The sequence below is a fragment of the Lygodium microphyllum genome, chromosome 25, assembly GCF_053477565.2.
Source record: "Lygodium microphyllum isolate KBCC chromosome 25, Lygodium_microphyllum_v1.1.10, whole genome shotgun sequence".
Classification (NCBI taxonomy): domain Eukaryota; kingdom Viridiplantae; phylum Streptophyta; class Polypodiopsida; order Schizaeales; family Lygodiaceae; genus Lygodium; species Lygodium microphyllum.
The window spans coordinates 68,949,407-68,969,484 of NC_141159.1; the positions used below are offsets into that span (position 1 = coordinate 68,949,407).

Consider the following 20,078-nt stretch of genomic DNA (forward strand, 5'->3'; position numbering starts at 1 on the left):
AATTCAAGACCTAGGGATTTATGCCCCTAACAATGCACTAGGAGCTTGCCAATATGAATACACCTTAGGAGAATGGCATATTGGAGCAGAAGAATCACAGTGTGATCAAGATGGCACAGACTATAATGGAGTATCAACAAACACCACAATGCCTATGGGCTGAGGCAATGGCCACTGATGTCCACATCCTTAATCGATCACTTATATCAGCCATAGTTGGTATGATACCTTTTGAGGAGTACTTTGATCAAAAGCCAGATATGTCTTAATTCAAGGTATTCGGGTGTGATACCTATGTTCACATTCCAAAGAAACAAAGGGACAAGTTTGAGCCGACTTCCAAACGACAAGTGTTCGTGGGTTATAGCATGCAATCACAAGGAACCAGGCTTTATAATGTCATCTCACAAGAGATCTACATGAGTCAAGATATTCGGTTCATGGAGTTTCTAGCTATAGAGGCGGTATTGACCATTCTCTCCTTGGATATCCAAATGACAATTAGGCACCTAAGCCAATGCCTTTGGAGCCTATGTCACTTGAGGCTCCACTATCACTTGAGAAGGAGATTGCTTCACCACCAAATTCACTCATTGAAACACCATCTGTGGATATTCCAGGACTTCATCAGAGACAAAGTGACAAGGGAAGTACTAGTCTCCTTCTCATTGGGCATGATGCAAGAATTGAGGGAGTTCCTAAGGAGTGGCAGCCACAACATGGCTCATAGTGATCTTGGAGGAACCAAGCACACTTCACCAAGCTTGTTTGTATTGACTATTGTTTGATGTCTCATGCCATACAAGATACGGACCCCACCTCTGTAAAGAAGGCTTTGCAATCACAACATTGGAAGAAGGCTATGGAGCAAGTTGTTGAGCAAAATGGCACTTGAGATCTTGTGTCACGGCTCGTTTACAGGACAACGATTGGAGTTAAGTGGGTCTTTGAGACCAAGTACTATAGTGATGGCACTCTTGATAAGCACAAGGCGCGGCTCGTTGCTAAATGATTCGCGCAACAGCCAGGAATGGATTTTCATGATACCTTTGCAACTACAACTCGAATGGCTACCATTAGGGCTGTTCTTACCTTAGTCAACCATAAAAGATGGCCGGTTTATTAGCTTGATATAGAGCTTGTCTTTCTTAATAATGGTGATTCAAAGGAGGAGATCTATGTTGAGTAGCCTCCTAGCTTCTCATCCAATGGTAAGTTGTATAGGTTGAAGAAGGCCCTTTACGGCCTCAAATAAGCTCCGTGTGCTTGAAACAAGAAGATAGACTTGTTTACGAAGGCTCTTTCCTTGGATGGGCACAAGCAGTGTATTGTTGGATAGTTAGTACTCCCGAACATATTTATGAAGCTCCTAGATCAGGTCGGATAGTTCCATGCAATCGCCAAGAGATTTCCAACAGTTCCGAGTAGTTAGGCAAGCCCTATAGGCTATGTAGGATGCCACATGGCAGGCACATTATTTACACAGCTATTATTATTATTATTTTATTGGTGCAATTGATTTTACGTAGCAGTCGACCGACTTTTTTTTCCTATTTTTTGGCCTATTTATTTGCTAGCTTGCCCCAATTATTCTCACTTGTTTTTTTAGGTAGAGAGAGATCATCCCGCAGAGAGACACTTGACAGCCCGTTGTACATATCTGCCTTCTTTATTTCAACATTCATTCACTGCAAATTTTTGTGTTCTACTCTCTCTCTCTCTCTCCTCCTCTCCTCTCCATGTTCATTTTCCTTCAATTGGGTCATATACTTCCACATTCATTGCACTTTGACATACCTCCCCACCTTGTGATGTGTTTCATTCACAAACCTATTGCTGGATATGCACGATGGTAACCACACACTTGGGGTAGTACCCTTGAGAGTACTCTAGGCTAGCCTAGCTTTTCCTTTGCACTCTTAGTTTCTTAGGCTAATGAGTCAAGCCCATAGGCTAACTTAACCTTTAGGATTTCCTTCATTTGTCTTCTATTGCATTCACACATTACCTTACTTTTGTTCTTCATTAATTGTTGCTTTACTTTCATTTGCACTAAAGCATCTCTGTATGAAGCTAAAATGTGGACACCAACCCTTTTTGGAATTGTCGATGCAAAACCCTAAATGAAGTGTATAAACTGAAGAAGTGATCTTTCAACAACCCCTCTCATGCCCAAAAAGGGATGAAGAAAGAGGAGCAAAGAGAAATACGATGAAGATGTAGAGGATCTCGAAGATCCAAGATTGCCACCTAAAAGGTAACCTGTAGTAAGGAACAGTAGACAGGATGAATTGTAGAACTTGACTCCACCTCGAGAGAGAAGCCACTAGCTCTGTAACTCCATGCTGGAAGGAATTCAAAGTCTCGTTAGCAAGTCGTGGTTGAATCTCCAAGGCCCTGATCTAGGTGGGCTCTAAAGATCATGAGTATCAGTAGGAAAAATGACTGCTCGAGAGCAATCATCCCAAAAGAGTAAATGGTGGGTGACAAACTTCATGATAAGGAGATGCTCCCCCGAGGGTGGAGGTGTAAGAGCCCCCTTTGAAGCCAAACACGTAGAAGCCCCCTCTGAGGGCAAAGAGAGTACATCCCCCTCTAAATCCCCCTCTACAAGAGAGGGAATCTAAAAACTCATGGATCACAGACTCTGAATCATCTGATGACAAAGGAAGTGCCGTCACTCATGCCGAATAAGGTTTCTAGGGTATCAATGATATCGAAGAACCAAAGGTGGCCTCTCAAACCTGAGTAGTCAAGGGTGGGGAAAAGGGAGGCTCATGTTGAACCAAGTGTGGGCAATAGTCAATGTCTCTCAGTGGAGCGGACTATGGAGCCGAACTAATAGAAGGGTCGAATAATCATTGTCTCTCGAAGGAGTAGACTACCCAAGATCCAACAATCACTATCTCTCGGAGGAGTAGACTGCAAAACAGCAAGCTGTCGAGGTGGCATTCCTAAAACTTTAGAAGAAGTAGAAGCAACCTTTGAGGGTCGCAAGGAGGCCGTGGTACCAGTCGATCCTCTTGTGGATCGAAAGGGCTTAGTGCGCATTGGATGCATCTTATTGCCTTGAGCATAAAATCTAAAAGCCAGTGCAAGATAAACTCGGTGGCCCAGAAAAGGGAGAGGTGGCACAATGAGTGCTTGGGAATAGACAAATATACTCCGGCAGGGTAGGGGGCAAAGGTCCATGGTGGTAAGCATCAGTGGGGGTTCTAGTGATGCGAGAAGAGGAGCACCCAGTGGTCTGTCCATGTGCTTGTAGAGAAGTCATAGCACCGGAGTGTCAACCTATAAAAGGGTGGATGGGTGAAAGAGGAAGAAAAGGGTATCTCTGTCTCCTGGTGATACAGCAAAAATGAAGGGGGAAATCAATAGATGATATTGAACCACAACTTGTATTTGCCTTCTCTGATGAACATGGTCTTTAGCTCTCTGAGCTCTTGCGCTCTGATATCATGCCAAAAATAACAAGTATGCTCTGATACCATGCCAAAAATAACAAGTATGCTCTGATACCATATCATCATAAGCGATGATGCAGACACAGAAGGGTTTGCGGGGACTAACACAATGTGTAAAACACTAAGAGAGAAGAGAAATTAGAAACACAAGAAGAACACGGTGGTGATACACTGAATCATGTTATAAGAAGAAAAGCTAATACAGCACAGCCAAAGCTCAAAAGATAAATGCATTGTCATGTTCGAATTAGGCGGCAATACTTGTGGGAAATCTACACAATGAAGGGAGCAAAACACACTCCTCCAAGCAGTGGGCTATCAAAGTAATCGCTAGAAGGTGAAGGACAACTATCAAGGGACCTGACCTCAATCCTCTAATGCCATTGGAGATATGGAAAATGATCACCAACTGTCGAGGGAGTAAACCATAGTCCTCTAATACCGGAGAGTAACCTAGGCAACAAAACACAAATCCCAAAGTGTTGGAGCTGTCAAACGCAGGAAGGGCAGCCCAGATGTTGGCAACAAGTGGATAATGATAACGCCAAAAGATGGAAGATGAGCCGAGCTGCAAAAACATAGGTCCCAGCTACCTCTGTGAGAGACGACTAATGCTAGGTGATGGAGGAGCCACGTTGCAAAATCGCAAGCCTCGACAGACCTTGTGACAAACGAGTGACACCAAGTGATGGAGGAGAAGCCATGCTGCAAAAACATAGGTCCCAACAGCCCTTCTGATAGATGAGTGATGAAATCACTGACGCTCAGTGATGTAGACTATCGCCAGAGACTAGGATGCTGATGCCAAGCTAGAGATGATGACGCCAAGCAAGGAGAAGATCTCCACACTGGAAAACGCAAGTGAAGGTGGAGCCTGATTGGAAAGGACGTTGATGCCAAGCAGATGATGGTGACACCAGGTGGAAGATGCTCCAAACGCAAAGCCTGAAGCTAGAACAACGTGCCTGAAGCAGAAGAGGAAGAGAGAAGGCAGCCACGAACCACAATGTCCTCCTTAAGGGGTGTGAGGGTAGTGGAAGGGGCTAGTAAAGAATAAATGAAGTGACTACCTATTTATAGGCATAAGCTGTCTAGGGTGGCACACCCACTGTGTGGGGGGCCACTAAAAAAGTGGCCAAAATATGGACACTAGCCCTTTTTGGGGCTATCAGTGTGAAACCCTAAATAAAGCATGCAAACTAAGGAAGTGGTTTTTCAGCAGTTCGAGTGGTTTCATCATCTTTGTGAGTCTTGGTAGGCCATTGGACAACTAATTGGCATCCCTTGTCTGATGCCTTGGCCTCTTTGGGGTAACCCTTTGGGCTCCCAACGTAATATAAACATCATCTCTACAGTCTTGGTAGGTCCTTAAAGTATTCGACATGCACACTTGGCCCAATGTTGGCTGCTTGGGGATGAGAAGCCTTGGGGTATTATGGCTCGCGCTATTTTTCCACTTCCTCTTTGGTTCCCATGCTTGAGACGGAGTGTTGGCTAAAAAAGATGCATTACAAATTAGATCTTCATCAACTCGTTAAAACAACCTAACAAATTTGAGAGCGTATCATACCTCGAACAGATCTCAAAACACAACAGGCAAGCTCTATGAGTAATCAATTGGACTACTGTAAATGCAGGCCATGGTGTCCCGACAGACCCAATTGCCCAACACAGTCTACTTGGTCAAGTGCAAGCTTGAGGGGGGTGCAGTTAGCAAATATGATCTGGATTTGCTCATGGAGGTCGCATTCTTCTCTCCAAGTGTGTGGCTTGCAAATGTCTTTCAAATTTTTTGGTGACTGCATCGGCCTCCTTGGGGTGGCTTTCTATAGTCCAAACGGTGCATGATGAAACACCAAAAGAGGGAAAAAAAAAGATGGGGGGGCGGGGGCAGGGGATTTTCAGGGCCCAATGAGTATGAAAGGTCTATAATGGCTATCGTTGACTAGAAATAGAAGGCTACCCAGCAACTCTGTTCATCCCTTCTTTTGTAGGTTCAGCCATCATCTTACTTTTGCCACGCCATCATCAGTCCAAGGCACCTTGTTTTCAATTGTTGCTGCTCTAGGTTGCTACATTTGCTGCTGCAGCAAGCCACCATACTATCCATCACCCTAGATAATAGTTTCCACCTTGCATTTGGTTGCACAAGCTGCCCAACATCCAACTACCCTTTGTGAGCTATCACTCAGCTGCACACTATTGCATGTAACCAACTACGTACTTTTTTTCACGGTACTTTGCTGTGTTTACTAGTTCTAGTCTCCCAAATTGTTGTGTTTTGATTTCTAGCAGGTTACCCTTTCATTTTGAACAAAATCTCAACTCCAACTAGTGGTTACAGCCCTTGGGATCTACCTCTAGTAGATGTCACTCTCCAACTACTCCCTTAGTTAACTTCCATAGAAGTCATTGGTTCATCAAGCACAAGGGCTCTAGCAAATTACGGGCCACCACCGCTTATTCGTCAAGCGTGGGGATTGGAGCGAATTGCAAACCACAACCAAAGACATAGTCACTGGTCTCATCTAGTAGCTTGGATAGTGTCCACATAGGCAGCTACCCAAGCTATGAGTTGGAGGCAATAACAATGGACTGTAACGCGGTTACAAACGCGTGGCTAGAGGTCATAGCCACATTGGAGAGAGAGAGAGAGAGAGAGAGAGAGAGAGAGAGAGAGATTTATATAAACAATCAAATTACAATGAAATGTTTGATACATTGTCTCAAGCTTGGTTTTCAAACTTTGATTCAATTGCTTGCATAGAGATTGGGATTTTTCTTTAATTTATACTTTTATAACATACTATTGCTTACACCATTCATATAATGTTTTATTTCAACTGTATATTTTCATGCGATGGTTACAGCATAAATCTATAAAGAGATCTTTACCACATATCAATCGCGAATCTTGTGAGATAGGGCTAGCTCGATTTCTAATAACTTTGTCAAAGACCCATCCAACCAAAGATCTCTTTAACACATAGGTACAATGTATAAAAAAAACTGAAGTGACAAATGTTTTCAAAGATATCTAAATTATGACAAATAATTCTTATATTACTAACTAGTTCTATTACATTTAAAAGAGTTTTTCGAAGCAAAACTTACTAAAGAGACGACATGAATTCTCTTTATGCCTAAAAACTTCAAATTTCCTCATGGTTTTAACTCTCTATACATTAAAAAACTTCATGATTTAAGGTAAAATGAGATATTTGATGTACAATAGTCCATGAAGAATGAACGTCCTCAAAACTTGAGCTCCTAATCATTCATTCTAATTTATATAATTCAATACCTCTTTAACCATTAAAGGTTTAATTTTTATATATTCATATTTTATTTCTTTGTAAAAAATATTTTATTCAAAAGTACCAGCTTTTGATAATTATCAAAAGATCTATTGAGGCATTTACGCTTCATATAGAAAAGTACATTTAATCATGATCCTTCAAAACAAAAATAAGGACTTCTCTTGAAAACTAAGACACGCATATATAATAGCAATGAATCATCTATTTTTGGATGGTTAATGATTATTTTCTTTCACTCGGGTTATGTATTCCCATTGTTTCCAAAGTTAAGAGTGTGAGAGCATTACTTGAGTTTTTTTTCATAGCATTAAAGCACAAGTCTAGCAATCATAAAGACCAATGCAAGAAAGCAAAAGAGTAAAACAAGTTGCACTCAGAATAAATAAGTTACACAAGAAAACCAAGTCAATTTTGACTAGACAACTTTTATGATCAGTAAGACTTACATGACCTGGTTGACATACTCACACGCTTTTGCAACTAACATGACTTATATGTTGCAATCTTCTATTGTATAGCACTAAGAACAATATATAGACATTGTAAATAGTTGGGATTTTTTCGATATGGCATAGGGTCTCTTCTACATATTGCACAAAAGTCCTCTATGCCACAAAACAATATGATGTACAAAATGTCAATGCCAAAAGAGTATTGAAAAGAAATATCAAAAATAAAAAAGGTCATTCTTAAGTTTCATACCATTTGACTAGTGTTTCATTCACAATGTATGATATCAATCACCTATATATATTTTGTTCATAGATCTTTGCATATAAATATAGATACATTTATATCTAAGAACTTATCATAAAAAACAGTTGTGAGAAACTTGACATTGTGTAAACAATAAAGTAAGGTTGAAAAACCCTAGAGGGAAATTATTTTTTATGAAATGCTCATCCATAACAAAAATCTTTGAGTCTCTTATTCCTAACCTACAATGATCATGCTATAACATTTTCTTGTCGCTCGAATATAGTAATATGCTTCTATTGTCTCTCGTTCTGACTTCACGTCTACCTTGAAAAGTGTACTCCTCTCAGTAATCTCACTGCGTGGGCAATGCCCTTTTATAGTTCTATTTGACAATACCATTGATTTAATCCTCAGCTCTCCTGCCCGTCACGTCGTTGTGCCCCCGCCCGCCTGTTCGTCGTGCCTCGGCCCACCCCATCCCGTCGCTTCATTGAGCGCCAGTGCCATCGATAGCCACCAGCGCCATCGACTCCCTCCCTCGCCATCGACAGCCACCAATGCCCATCTTTCTCGCCTTCACCAGGGCCCTTCGCCAGCTCCTTACACGCCGCCTACGTCCGCCCTCCCCCCCCCTCCCCCCCCCCCCCCCGCGCCTGCCCTGCCTCCTCCGCCTGCGCCTACCTGCTCCCCCTCCCCTCGCCTATCTTTTTCCCCCCTCCCAACCCCCCGCCCCCCAAGTGCTATCTTGCCAGGAGGCCTAGCCCGCTATCAGGCTGCAACACCACCGCCATCGAAAACAGAATACCCCCCCCTTCGCCATCGACACCCCCCCCTTCCCCCTCCAGTTGCTCTCTCCCCCTGCAGCAACTGCCCATCCAGTAGCACAGCAGTGCGATAGGTAGGTTCTCCCAGAAGGGACGCGCAATGGAAACCTATGGTCAGACACCGGCGCACTCACCGAGTACCCCCCAGTCGAACACCTTGCGCGTAGTCCTCTCTGAGGAGCAGCTCTTAGCCGTCCAAGCTAAAGAGCTAGAGCTAATGGAAACAGTGATTTATTGTCAGGTAGTAGGACACTCCCCAGCCAGGGCCCAGCTTCGGGACTAGCTTCACTCCACGTTGCGCATCGGCACAGCGCAGATCATGGAGGCGATCCTATTGGGCCAAGGGATCTTCATGGTCCGCCTCAGTTCGGCAGACGCAGCTCGCGAGCTACTCGCCAGTTCACCATATGCATCCACGAAGGGGGTCATATACATGGTCCCTTGGTACAGTGGCTTTACTGTGGAGGCGTTTGCACTCCACAATAGGTTTCTTCAGCACACGGTCACCCTTCTTTTCCCCGGCCTGGCGATTGAGTACGGCCAGTTGGTGGAAGATTTTGGGCGGCTCTTTGGCACTGTCCTTCCCGCGTCCTTCACAAACGCAGTGACAGCTGTAGGGGTCCCAAAGGTACAGGTGGCAATGAAAGAGGTCAAGAATATCCCACAGTTCCTAGAGATTGAGGCAGGCGGGCACTCCTTTAGGCAGCAGGTCATTGTGACTGGGCAACCAAGGCAGTGCCTGCGCTGCCACGACTTTGGGCATCGAGCAGCAGTTTGTACGCGTTTCGGAGCCAAGGCGGCTCCGCCCACAGGTCCGCAAGTGGACGCTGACGGTTTCACACGAATCTAGAGGCAACAGAGAGGGAGACGGCAAGAGGGGGGGGGAGGGGGGGGGGGGGGGGGGGGGCAGCCAGCTCCTCAAACCCAGCCTCGTCAGCAAGGTGCTGGCAGGCAAGCGGCCCCCTCTCGTAGAGCACTCCACAGCCCCCCCCTGTCTGCCCCACCCGACAGGACCGCAGCCCCCCACTATCTCCACATGTGCCACAGACTACCTCGCCTGAGTTCCCACAGGCCCCTCACCCACCCCTCCCCCCCACATCCCATGCCTCCCCTCCCTCCACTGACCTTGGCCCATAGCCCCCCCTTGCCAGGGCCACCAACCCCCCCCCCCCACACCCACCATGTATCTCCAACCATCCCACCATATCTCGATCCTCTTCACCCCCCTACCGAGCACCCCCCCTGATCCGCACCCAGGTCAGGTGAGCCCCCCAGACCCATCCCCCCTCCTCCCACAGGAGGTAATGAGCCACACACACCTACCTCCTCTGCACACCAGCAGTCTCCCCCCGTCCACACAGCCACCAGCTCATCTGCCCCTGCCACCCGCCATACTTTCTCGAGACAGGCACAACTGTTGCCACAAGAGTTCTTCCGCAGTGACCCATGGTCCTACCTACGAGTTGCGGAGCGCAAAGAGTTCCCACTACCTCTACAGGTGGGGATCTTCGTGGTTTGTAAGTCGAGGGGCAAGGTCCATCTACTAGCACCACTGGATGGACCAAACTACGCCTTTTTTCTTCAATCATCTTACTCAAAGGAGTGGACGACTACACAAATTGAGGAGGAGTTGAAGAGTCACGTGGCAGATCACATCTCCCAGTGGATGGGAGATGAAGGATTAGCACCGTCTACACAACAGTGACCAGGTTGCATGATGGACATTAACTGGTGGGCTGGTGCCGACGTCCCACACTTGAGCATTATCTTTCGAGCCCCCCCACAGTGGAGAGTGCCGAGGAACGTGATCGAGTGGCCCCCGGCACAGGCAGCCCGCTTCTACCAATGTACAAAGTCGCATTTTTCAGCATGGCTGATAGATGCATTGATAGTACCACCTGGAGCATCTATCACCCCTATGGTTCAGCCGAGGGCCACCATGGGGGATTGGAGTTCACCATCCAGACCGATAACAAAACGCACCTACATACCTCACAGTCCCTCTTCGTCATCTGCAGCATCCACACCGAACAGATGCATGTTCGGTCAGTCACAGGTTTCCCCATGAGCTTACATCTTGCATCCTGGAATGTGAACAGTTTCCACTACAGTGGGACACGTGGCTCAAGGAAGCTGATTGTTCGGCAGGAGTTGCAGCCTGCCCTTGCCGGACGGATAGACATCTTGCTTTTGCAAGAGCACAAGCTCACCCTCGCCCAAGCTCAGCGGGTTGGGAAGGTACTTCCGGCCAGCTCGCATACTTACTGGGAGCATGCCATAGGTGCCCACGGCAGGAGCGGAGGCATATGCACCTCTATTGGCCCGAGTCTCACCACTTGTGTACAAGACCACGGGACGATAGTGGCAGGAAGGGTTCTATGTGGATCAGATTGGATATTGGGGACTCGTGTATTGGAGTCCTCAATGTCTATGCCCCTATGGAGGTTGGGGCATGCAGCAGGTTCTGGGTGGAGATTGCACCTGGACTCCCAGAGGTGGACTCCTGGATTGTTGGAGAAGATTTCAACAACCTGGAGGCTTTGGAGGACCAGCAAGGCAAAGGAAGAAACTACCAGGGCATGGCTAGGGAGGAGCAGGAGGCATGGGAGGTCTTTTTGCTTGCAGTCGGAGCACGTGATGCCTGGAAAGACCCTGCCTTGCACAGGAGGGAGAGGTCGCTGGACTTCTCTTGGGGATACAAGCGGCTAGGTGGAGCCTTGTTGGAGCGGTTGGACAGGTTTTATGTGGGAGAGTGGGGAGGCTCTCGTGGAGGGCCAGATTCAGCGGTTGGCAGGCATCACGTTATCTGATCACTGCCCGGTTCTCTTGGCACTTGATCTCCCAGCATCCGTCCTAGATACACGATCCTGTCAAATCCCTGACTTGATCTATAGGACGGTGGAGGTGTTGAGACAGATAGAGGAGATTTGGACCAGAGAGTGGGTCAAGAGGGATAGGATAGAAGAGGAGATTGCAGAGGTCCTAGCCGAGTCAAGCAAAATCTACCGAGAGGCAACCGTACAGGCTAGGTAGCAATGCTGGGAGGAGGAGAGAGCACTCCGGCGGGACCTTGCAGCCACGCAGAGATTATTGCAGGAGGCACCAGGGGACCCCACCTTCCAACCACAGGAGGTCCGCGCGCATGCAGCCATTGCTGGCCTAGAGGACAGCCCCTCGGAGTTCTCTTTCCGCACTTCAGCAACCTTTTGGGCGCGGAAGAGGGACACAATGTGCAAGGAGTTCTTCCAAGTGCACCAGCCCCGCACAGCGGGAGAGCAGATACGCAGCCTTAGGGATCAATATGGGAGGGCCCGGTCTAGCCCTGATGAGGTGATGGAGATTGCCACCGACTACTACACGCGCCTCTTCCAGCACGAGGCAGCTTTAGCTAGAGGACAGAGATGCAGACAGCAAGTATGGGATCACACCCTGTCCCTCGTCACAGAGGAGATAGGACACGCCCTCCTAGCCCCCTTCACAGAGAAGGAACTAGAGGAGGCTTTCCATACACAGGATGGGCAGAAATGCCCAGGGGAGGATGGCCTCTCTAAGGCTTTCTTCAGTACCTACTGGGATGTGGTGAAGGATCCCCTACCGAGGACTTTCCAGGAGATCTTCACCTCAGGACAAATGCCAGGGAGGCTCTCGGCAGGCCTTATCAATCTTCTCCCCAAAGGGGGGGACCAGCTGGAGCTCTCCCAGTGGAGACCAATCACCTTATTGTCAATGGCCTATAAGGCTCTGGCAAAGATGATTGGTAGGCGATTACGCCATGTGCTTCCAAATATCATTCATGACACACAGACAGGCTTTGTCCAGGATAGGAGCATCCTGGACAATGTATTTACATTCTTTGAGGCGATAGAGTGGGCTCAACACAGTGGGCAGAGACTAGCAGTACTACTCTTGGATTTCGAGAAAGATTATGACAAGGTGGACTGAGATTTCCTAGAGGGCACCATGGTGAAGTTGGGATTTCCTCACGCTTGGCTTCGCAGGGTCTCTAGCCTGTACAGATCAGCCACCAGCAGGGTTCTCATAGGCGGAAGGCGAGGGAAGGAGCTTCCGCTGGAGAGATCGGTCCGACAAGGCTGTCCCTGTCAGAGTGCAGTGGTGCGGAAGTGTAGGACTGAGAGAGAGAGAACGCAGAGAGAGAGAAGAGAGAGAAAGAGACAGTGGAAGATGAAGATCTGCTGTATAAAGTGTGCTGTATACAAAGATACGCAGATATATACACGGGCGCAGTGCACTGGACTGCGTGTCTCCACCTTGACGATGCAACCTGCTGTTCACCTCGAAGTCCGCTGCTCACTGTCTCCTGTCTGAAATCTGCGAACAGAGACAGAATCTGCGCGAGCCACCAGCCTGTAATCTGCGAGCAGAAGAGTGTGGACAGAAGACTGAAAACTCGGCTATAAATAGCCAGGATCTGGGCGCCAGAAATAACAGGTCGGCTGCATTAAATGCAGCCAACTGTACTGCAGTCAGTCGGACTGCCACGTGGCAGTCCGACTGTACAGTCTGACTGGACTGTGCAGTCCGAACAGGCTATGATCTCTAACACCCCCTCTCAGAGCCTAGGCGGGGTAGAAGCCTGAGGGATCTGGAATGTCTCCGAAGTAGAGCCTGGGGAAGTGCCTTCGTAAACAAATCTGCAAGATTATCCTCCGTCTTGCAATACTCCACGGTGATGGTCTCATCCAGAAGCTTCTTCCAGTGGTACTGGATCTCTATGTGCTTCGTCCGGGCATGAAAAACAAGATTCCGTGCCAAGGCAATGCAACTCTCATTGTCGCATTGCAGCAAAGTAGAACGAGTCTGGGGGCAGCCAAGCTCCTCCAACAATCTCCGAAGCCACACAGCCTCACATGTGGTGGAAGACGCGGCCCGATACTCCGCCTCAGTAGACGAAAGGGCTACCATGGGCTGCTTCTTGCTACTCCATGAGACAACACCTGCACCCAAGGTAAAACAGTAACCTGTAGTAGACCGCCTGTGGTCCACATCACTGGCCCAATCGGAGTCGCTCCAACCTGCAAGAACAAGATCTGAACCACCTGTGCCTACGGGATAATGAATCCCTAAATCAGATGTCCCCCTCAAATACCGAAGTATCCTCTGAGCAGCCTGTCAATGCACCGTCTGAGGTTCACTCATAAACCCTGCCAAGAGCCCAATAGCAAAACAAAGATCAACACGAGTGTTGAGGAGCCAAATCAATGATCCAATCAACTGACGATAGCGGGAAGCATCCGCCATGGGAGAAGCTGAATGGGAAGTGGCCTTCCAGTTCGGATCCATAGGAGTAGAAATGGTCCGACAATCCTCCATCGCAAAAGAAACCAAGAGCTCCTGTACATATCTCTGCTGAGAGATGAAGATCCCCCTCTGAGACTGATAAATCTCATGGCCCAAAAAGAAATGGAGTAGACCCAAGTCCGTCATCTCGAATGTCCGATGTAAAGCTGCCTTCGTCTCTTGGACCTTCTGTGCATGATCACCTGTGACAATCAAATCATCAACATACAACACAAAAAGCACACAATCAGCCTCGGAAGTGTGTACATAAAGCTGCAGATCGGCCTTAGAATGCCGATATCCCAACTGTGACTGAAGGAACGAATCAATCTTCTCATTCCATGCACGCGGAGCCTGCTTGAGGCCATACAAGGCCTTCTTCAACCTGTAGACTTTCCCATCTGAAGATCCAAAGCCAGGAGGCTGCTCGACATAGATCTCCTCCTTCAAATCACCATTAAGGAAGGCCAACTTCACATCCAACTGATAGACACGCCATCTCCTATGGCCAGCCAAGGCAAGGACAACTTGAATAGTCGCCATATGAGCAGTGGGGGCAAAAGTATCATGACAATCAATCCCTGGGCGCTGTGCAAAACCTTTAGCAACAAGGCGAGCCTTGTGCTTGTCCAAAGAACCATCGCTAAGGTACTTGGTCTTGAAAACCCATTTGACACCAATCACCTTCTTATTCGGGGGGCATGGCACGAGTGACCAAGTGCCATTCCTCTCAATAGCCTCCAACTCGGCTTCCATAGCTTTCTTCCATGGTGCGGACTGTAAAGCCTCCTTCAAGGAGGTGGGCTCTCGATCCTGCATAACACGGGTCATCAAACAATAGTTAGAGCAAACAAGCTCCGTAGAATGTGCCTGGTGCCTCCGTGACCATCGCGGACCATCCTGCGGTCCCCACTCCTCAAGGACCCCCTCGATCCCTGAATCACGAAGTGTGTCACGGACCCAACGAGGAGTAGGCTGGACCTCCCCTCGTCTCTCTCCATCAGCTGAAGACTCTGGGATATCCACCGGTGGTAACTCCTCGGGGGTGACCGGTGGAACAGTAGACTCTGTGTCAGAAACAGAATCAGAATCAAAAGGCACGGGCTCCAATGGAACTGTAGCGGGAGCCCAACTCTCCCCTGGATCTCCAAGAACGGGATGCTCCTCACCCGCTGGTATGGCCGGAACCTCCACAAACCGCACATCTCGACTCGTGTACACATCCCGCTTGACGGGATCATACAGACGATAGCCGTGGGACTGGGAGCTGTAGCCAACAAATACCTGTCTTCGGAAAGCTGCTTCAAATTTATCACGATGAGCCTTGGGAATGTGAACATAGGCATCACACCCAAAGACCCTAAAATAAGAAACATCGAGCTTAGTCCCAAAGTAAGCCTCAAAAGGTGTCATCCCATCAACGGCTGAAGTGGGGGATTGATTAAGGATGTGGACTGCAGTAGCCACAGCCTCGGCCCACAGAAACTGAGGTGTCTGTCGGTGCTTCATCATGGTGCGCGCCATCTCGATCACACTGCGGTTTTTCCGTTCAAAAATACCATTTTCTTGAGGAGTGTTGGTATTAGCAAACTCCTAGTGAATACCTTTATCTGCACAAAAACGAGCAAACTCATTAGAAACAAATTCACCACCCTTGTCAGATCGCAAGGTCTTCAATCTCCGACCTGATCGGTTCTCCTCAAAGAGAAGCCAATCCTTGAAGCGGGAGAAAGCTTCTGACTTCAATGCCAAAAAATAGGCCCATGTCATCCTGCTGTAGTCATCTACGATCAGCATGAAGTACGAGCTCCCGCGCAAGAACTCATTCCTCGTAGGGCCACAAAGATCCGCAGATACAAGCTCCATCGGTGAAGTAGACTGCCGCGAAGCTTTGTGGGGAATGGCATCCCTATGCTGTTTCCCACGAATGCAAGAGACACATGCCTGCTGGCTCACCACTATGTCCGGCAACCCTCGAACAAGCTGTCCACGTGACGCCCTCCGAAGATAATCATAGTTGAGGTGACCAAACCGAGCATGCCATAACTCTGACTGTGTCTGACAGGTAAGAAGAAGAGTAGAGAGGGCGGTGGAAGACTTCAATTTATAGATGCCGTTCTCCTCATATCCGGATGAGAGAACCTTCCGAGATGCACAATCAAGGACTCGCACCGAATCGCTGTCAAACTCCACCAAAAGTCCAAGGGAGCAAATCTTATGAACTGACAGAAGATGATATCCTAAACCTAGTACATGCAAGACCTCTAAGGTATGGATACCGCCGTGTCCATCTGGAATAAGCTGCATCTCACCCCGTCCTGCAATAGACACGGAAGAGCTATCTCCAATGAGAATCTGCCCACGCGAGGAACTGGGCAACACCATCTGATGAAGGAGTCATGTGCCGGGAGGCACCACTGTCAATGATCCACTCTCGAGCCTGGGGAGCCGTCATCGCAACATCAGAAGCATTCGGTGTAGAGTCCTCAATGACAGCTAGATGAAGAAATGCAGCTGATGAGGGTGCAGCCACCGCTCCAGAATCCTTCGTATCCTTCCTGTTGGTGTCCTTCTTGTCTTTGTCAGGGCAGTCCTTCCAATGGCCAGTCTTTCCACAAATATGGCATGTGGATTCTTTGTCCTTGTCCTTGTCCTTCTTTGACTTGTTATCCCCCTTCTTCTTCTTTTGGTCCTTCCCCTTCTTCTGAGAGGCTTGACCTGTCACCGCCTCCGACTTGGAAGCATTCTGTCCCTTTAGTTATTCCTCTTGATCCAAGACCATAGGAACCAACTCTTCCCACCGAAGAGTGGACTCACGCCCTGAAGCAATAAGGGCGGAGTAGAAAGCACCGAATCGTGGTGGCAACTGGGACAAGAGAGTGATCGCCATGTCTTCGGAGGAAATCGGCTTCCCCGCATTCTGAACCTGCATCTGAAGCTGTCTAAGCTTGTTGATGTGCTCCCGCAACGAAGAAGACTTGTTCACGGACAAGGTCCGCATCTGAACCTCCAAAGAAACCCGCTTCATAAGGGTCATCCGGTTATACATCTGATCAAGCTCCAACCATATCTCCCAATCCACCGTCAAGTGCTCGATGTGAGCTATCACGGCTGTAGTACAAGACAGAAAAAGAAATGAATGAATCCTGGCATTCAGTTTGTCCCAGTGAGATTGTGCCTTGGCCAACTCTGCACGAGCATCGGAAGAGAGTTTGGACTCATCTCTCACCAAGGGCCGGTCGATCTCCTCCTGTACAAGCTCCGCCAAATCGTAGGACTCAAGGATGGCCAACATCATCACACGCCAGATGCGGTAGTTGTCGCCATCGAGCTTCTGATCTGCGGGAAGAGCCGGTAAGACAGGCACCTTCCGGTCCATAATCGTCTGGAACTCCAAGTCAATCTCTGTAGACATCTTCACCTGTAATGCCTTCACAAACACAAAAGCAGCCCCCTCTGACTGTGAAAACTCAGCCTGCTAGGGCTCTTCTGCGTCCCAAAACTTCTTCACCCGCCGGAGGCGATGAAAAAGCAAAACCTGCACTTGAAAACTGAAAACTCAAACTTCCTCCTCGTCAAACAGCAGTAAACAGCAGCAAATCCACCAGGTACTGGAGCCCACAGCAGACCACTCGGAGATATGGGAGATCATAGGGAGTCTTACTAGATGGCATATTTGGAAGGCACGATGCCAGGTGGCTTTCAGCAGAGAGAGACTTTCAACACTTGCGACCTTAGCAAAGCTATGGACCTCCATCATCCATTCCCTCCACGGCCGATGGGATTAGGTGCAGGGCGAGTCCAAGGCTCGTCAGGAGCTCCGTGGTCACTTCATGCGTACTTGGGGCGGCTAGGGCCTGTTCTTTGTGATGCAGGCAGGCAGCCCCATTTGGCGATATACCCCCCTCCCCATGGCTTCTTGCCCCCATCCCCCCTAGACTGCCTTGAGAGGCTTGTATACATGATGTATTGGTGACTTTGCATCAGCTCCAGTTAGTCTGTTGAGCATGAGCACTCTGTTAATCAGTTTTTTTGAGTAATATAATCAGCCACATTTTACTTGCAAAAAAAAAGTAATATGCTTCTATCGTCGGTTCACATATTACCCTAACTATCCTCAATCTAACAAATTATTATCTCCATCAAAAGTCTTCATGAGTTTATATACACCAAAAGCATTGTCCAAAGGATTTCTTGCATTACTCTGTTTTAGACTCACTTTAATTATAGAATAAATACATAATCATAGGCAATAAGGTAAAGGAGCCAACAAAGTGATGCCTCCCAAAAGCAAAACATACCCACTCCAATTTAGTGAAAATTTTATAAAAATCGGGCAACTTTTTAGCCACTTAAAGTTATGCTACAATTTATTTTCATATTACATATAAGCCCAATGAGTCAAACAATTGAGCCGTGTAAATTTTTATATATTTTGGATTTTGTAAGAGCTTCAAACAATGCATCTATAAGTGTCACTCTAATGGCCCCTCATTGTCACTCTTTCGTGAACCCTTCATTTATAACTACATCTACTAGATAAAAATATCAAAATGCCTTGAGGTTTTTTTTTTTTGAAAGCTCCATATAAGATATATAGTCTAACAATTAAAAAACATTAATATAACTCCCTCAAAAAATAAAATATAACGGGGGACTATTAATGACACTCTATTGGCCCCTTTAGGCAAGCTAGCTTGTAAGCACGATGAGCATCTAGCTCATAATTAGAGACAATTTCTTCTAATTTCAAAACGTGCTCAAAAAGCATTACTCTCTAGGTAAAACACTCCAAGACTAATAGGTGAACAAGATGCTACATACCATATGGAAAGTCCTTATTTCTTCTCCATTGGATTTCAATGTGATCTCCTGGTTTTAGATCAGAGAGGCTGCCAGTAATATGCAGATCATGTGGAGAAGTATTTACTGGAGAGGCACGTAATCTCTGCCATTCCACTCCTTCTTCAATGCTAATAGGATGCAAACCATGAGGTGGATACCTGCAGAAAGACCATGTCAATAATATTTATTTTCAAAACAATGTAGCTGAGGTAAACTACACTTACACACTCATCGATGCAATCAAATCTCTAAACCTTGAGCAGTAGTATTAAACCAAGTATTCATTTGAAGCTTGTTTTGTTCAAAAACATTATTTAGAGACTAGTAAAACAAACCACACGATGCACACACTTTTCAAGTGCTACATTCTAATATTACTCCAGGCAATCCTGAGTCCCCAGAACAGAGGAAAATCCACTTCATTACTCCATGCCATTCGAAGAAATTCCAGAACCCTCTCAACTGAGAATACTAAAAAAAGTAAAGTAACAAATTAGAACAATTCAATCAATCATTGTCAATCAATCATACAATGATTGACACAATGATCAACCAAAATATGAGTACTTCTCAATTCTGGATGTGGCAAAAATTCTATGATTCTGGTGAATGCAAATATACAATACAGCTCACAACCTCATCCATGCAAAGACTGCTGCACAATCTGTCAAAAATCGTTACCATATTGACCAAAGAGATTCTATATTTGTGAAATATGCCCCTAGAATACAGTGCAAAGCAAGAGGAAACCTCAGTACCACAACAATCCCAAAGCAATGATTGGAATGTTTCCGAAGTACAAGCACAACTTGAGCAATGTGCAGTAACTATCTTTCTATTCACCAATGTTTCCAAAGCACATGCATCCAAAAAAGGCTTGCTTGATGGCAAATATCCCCACAATTTCCTCAAGTTAGCTTCCACCATTTAATGGCTGGCATATTTGTAAATTTGTCTTTGGCATGGTCTGCTCTATTGAAACGTGTGAAATGATCAATCTGTAAATACTTCCAGATGAAACTTTTGTTAATCATCAAGAATACCATATCTAAAGCAAAGGAGACAAAAGTGCGGCCATTTTCAGCATGCTGTTCATGCTGTACAGCACCTTCATTTTCATCTCCAACACCTACATTTTCATAATCAGCAAGCCTATCTTGCTGTCCATGACCTCCTTGTGCTCTTATTTGCTGTCCATCATCATCTGGCTCAAAAATAACCGGCTGATCATCAGTTTCAACCTGTGGTACAGCACCATGAGGCTTATTTTTTGAAGTAATAGGTGGCTGCAAACTCTAAAACTTCACCTTTTTCATATCTTCATTAGAGGCTAAAGTACCTTTCAACAATTTTGCCTCATTAAACGCAACATTACGGCTGCAAATAATTTTCTTGGACTGAGGTAACCACACTCTGTAGCCAAATTCACCCTCATTACCATAGCCCATGAAAATGCCTTTGGTGGATTTTGGGTCAAGTTTACTCCTCAGCTCATCCCTAACATGCACAAAAGCATCACAGCCAAATATGCGCAAATGGTCATATGAGGCCAATTTGCCAGATCGACCAATAAAATTTGGGGCTTTTGCTGTATTGGTGAAATTTTGCTCAACTGAGTCAAATTGGCT

General features: G+C 46.8%; 1 protein-coding gene across 2 annotated transcripts in view; it reads right to left on the reverse strand.

Moving 5' to 3' along the window:
* LOC148014342 (F-box protein At2g32560-like) overlaps window positions 1–20,078 on the reverse strand; it is a 54,481-nt gene that overhangs the window by 19,579 nt on the left and 14,824 nt on the right. For both annotated transcript variants that reach the window (XM_087666202.1, XM_087666203.1), the window contains exon 4: window positions 18,430–18,608. In XM_087666202.1, coding sequence (XP_087522328.1) covers window positions 18,430–18,608 — 179 coding nt within the window. The remainder of the gene's footprint in view (window positions 1–18,429; window positions 18,609–20,078) is intronic.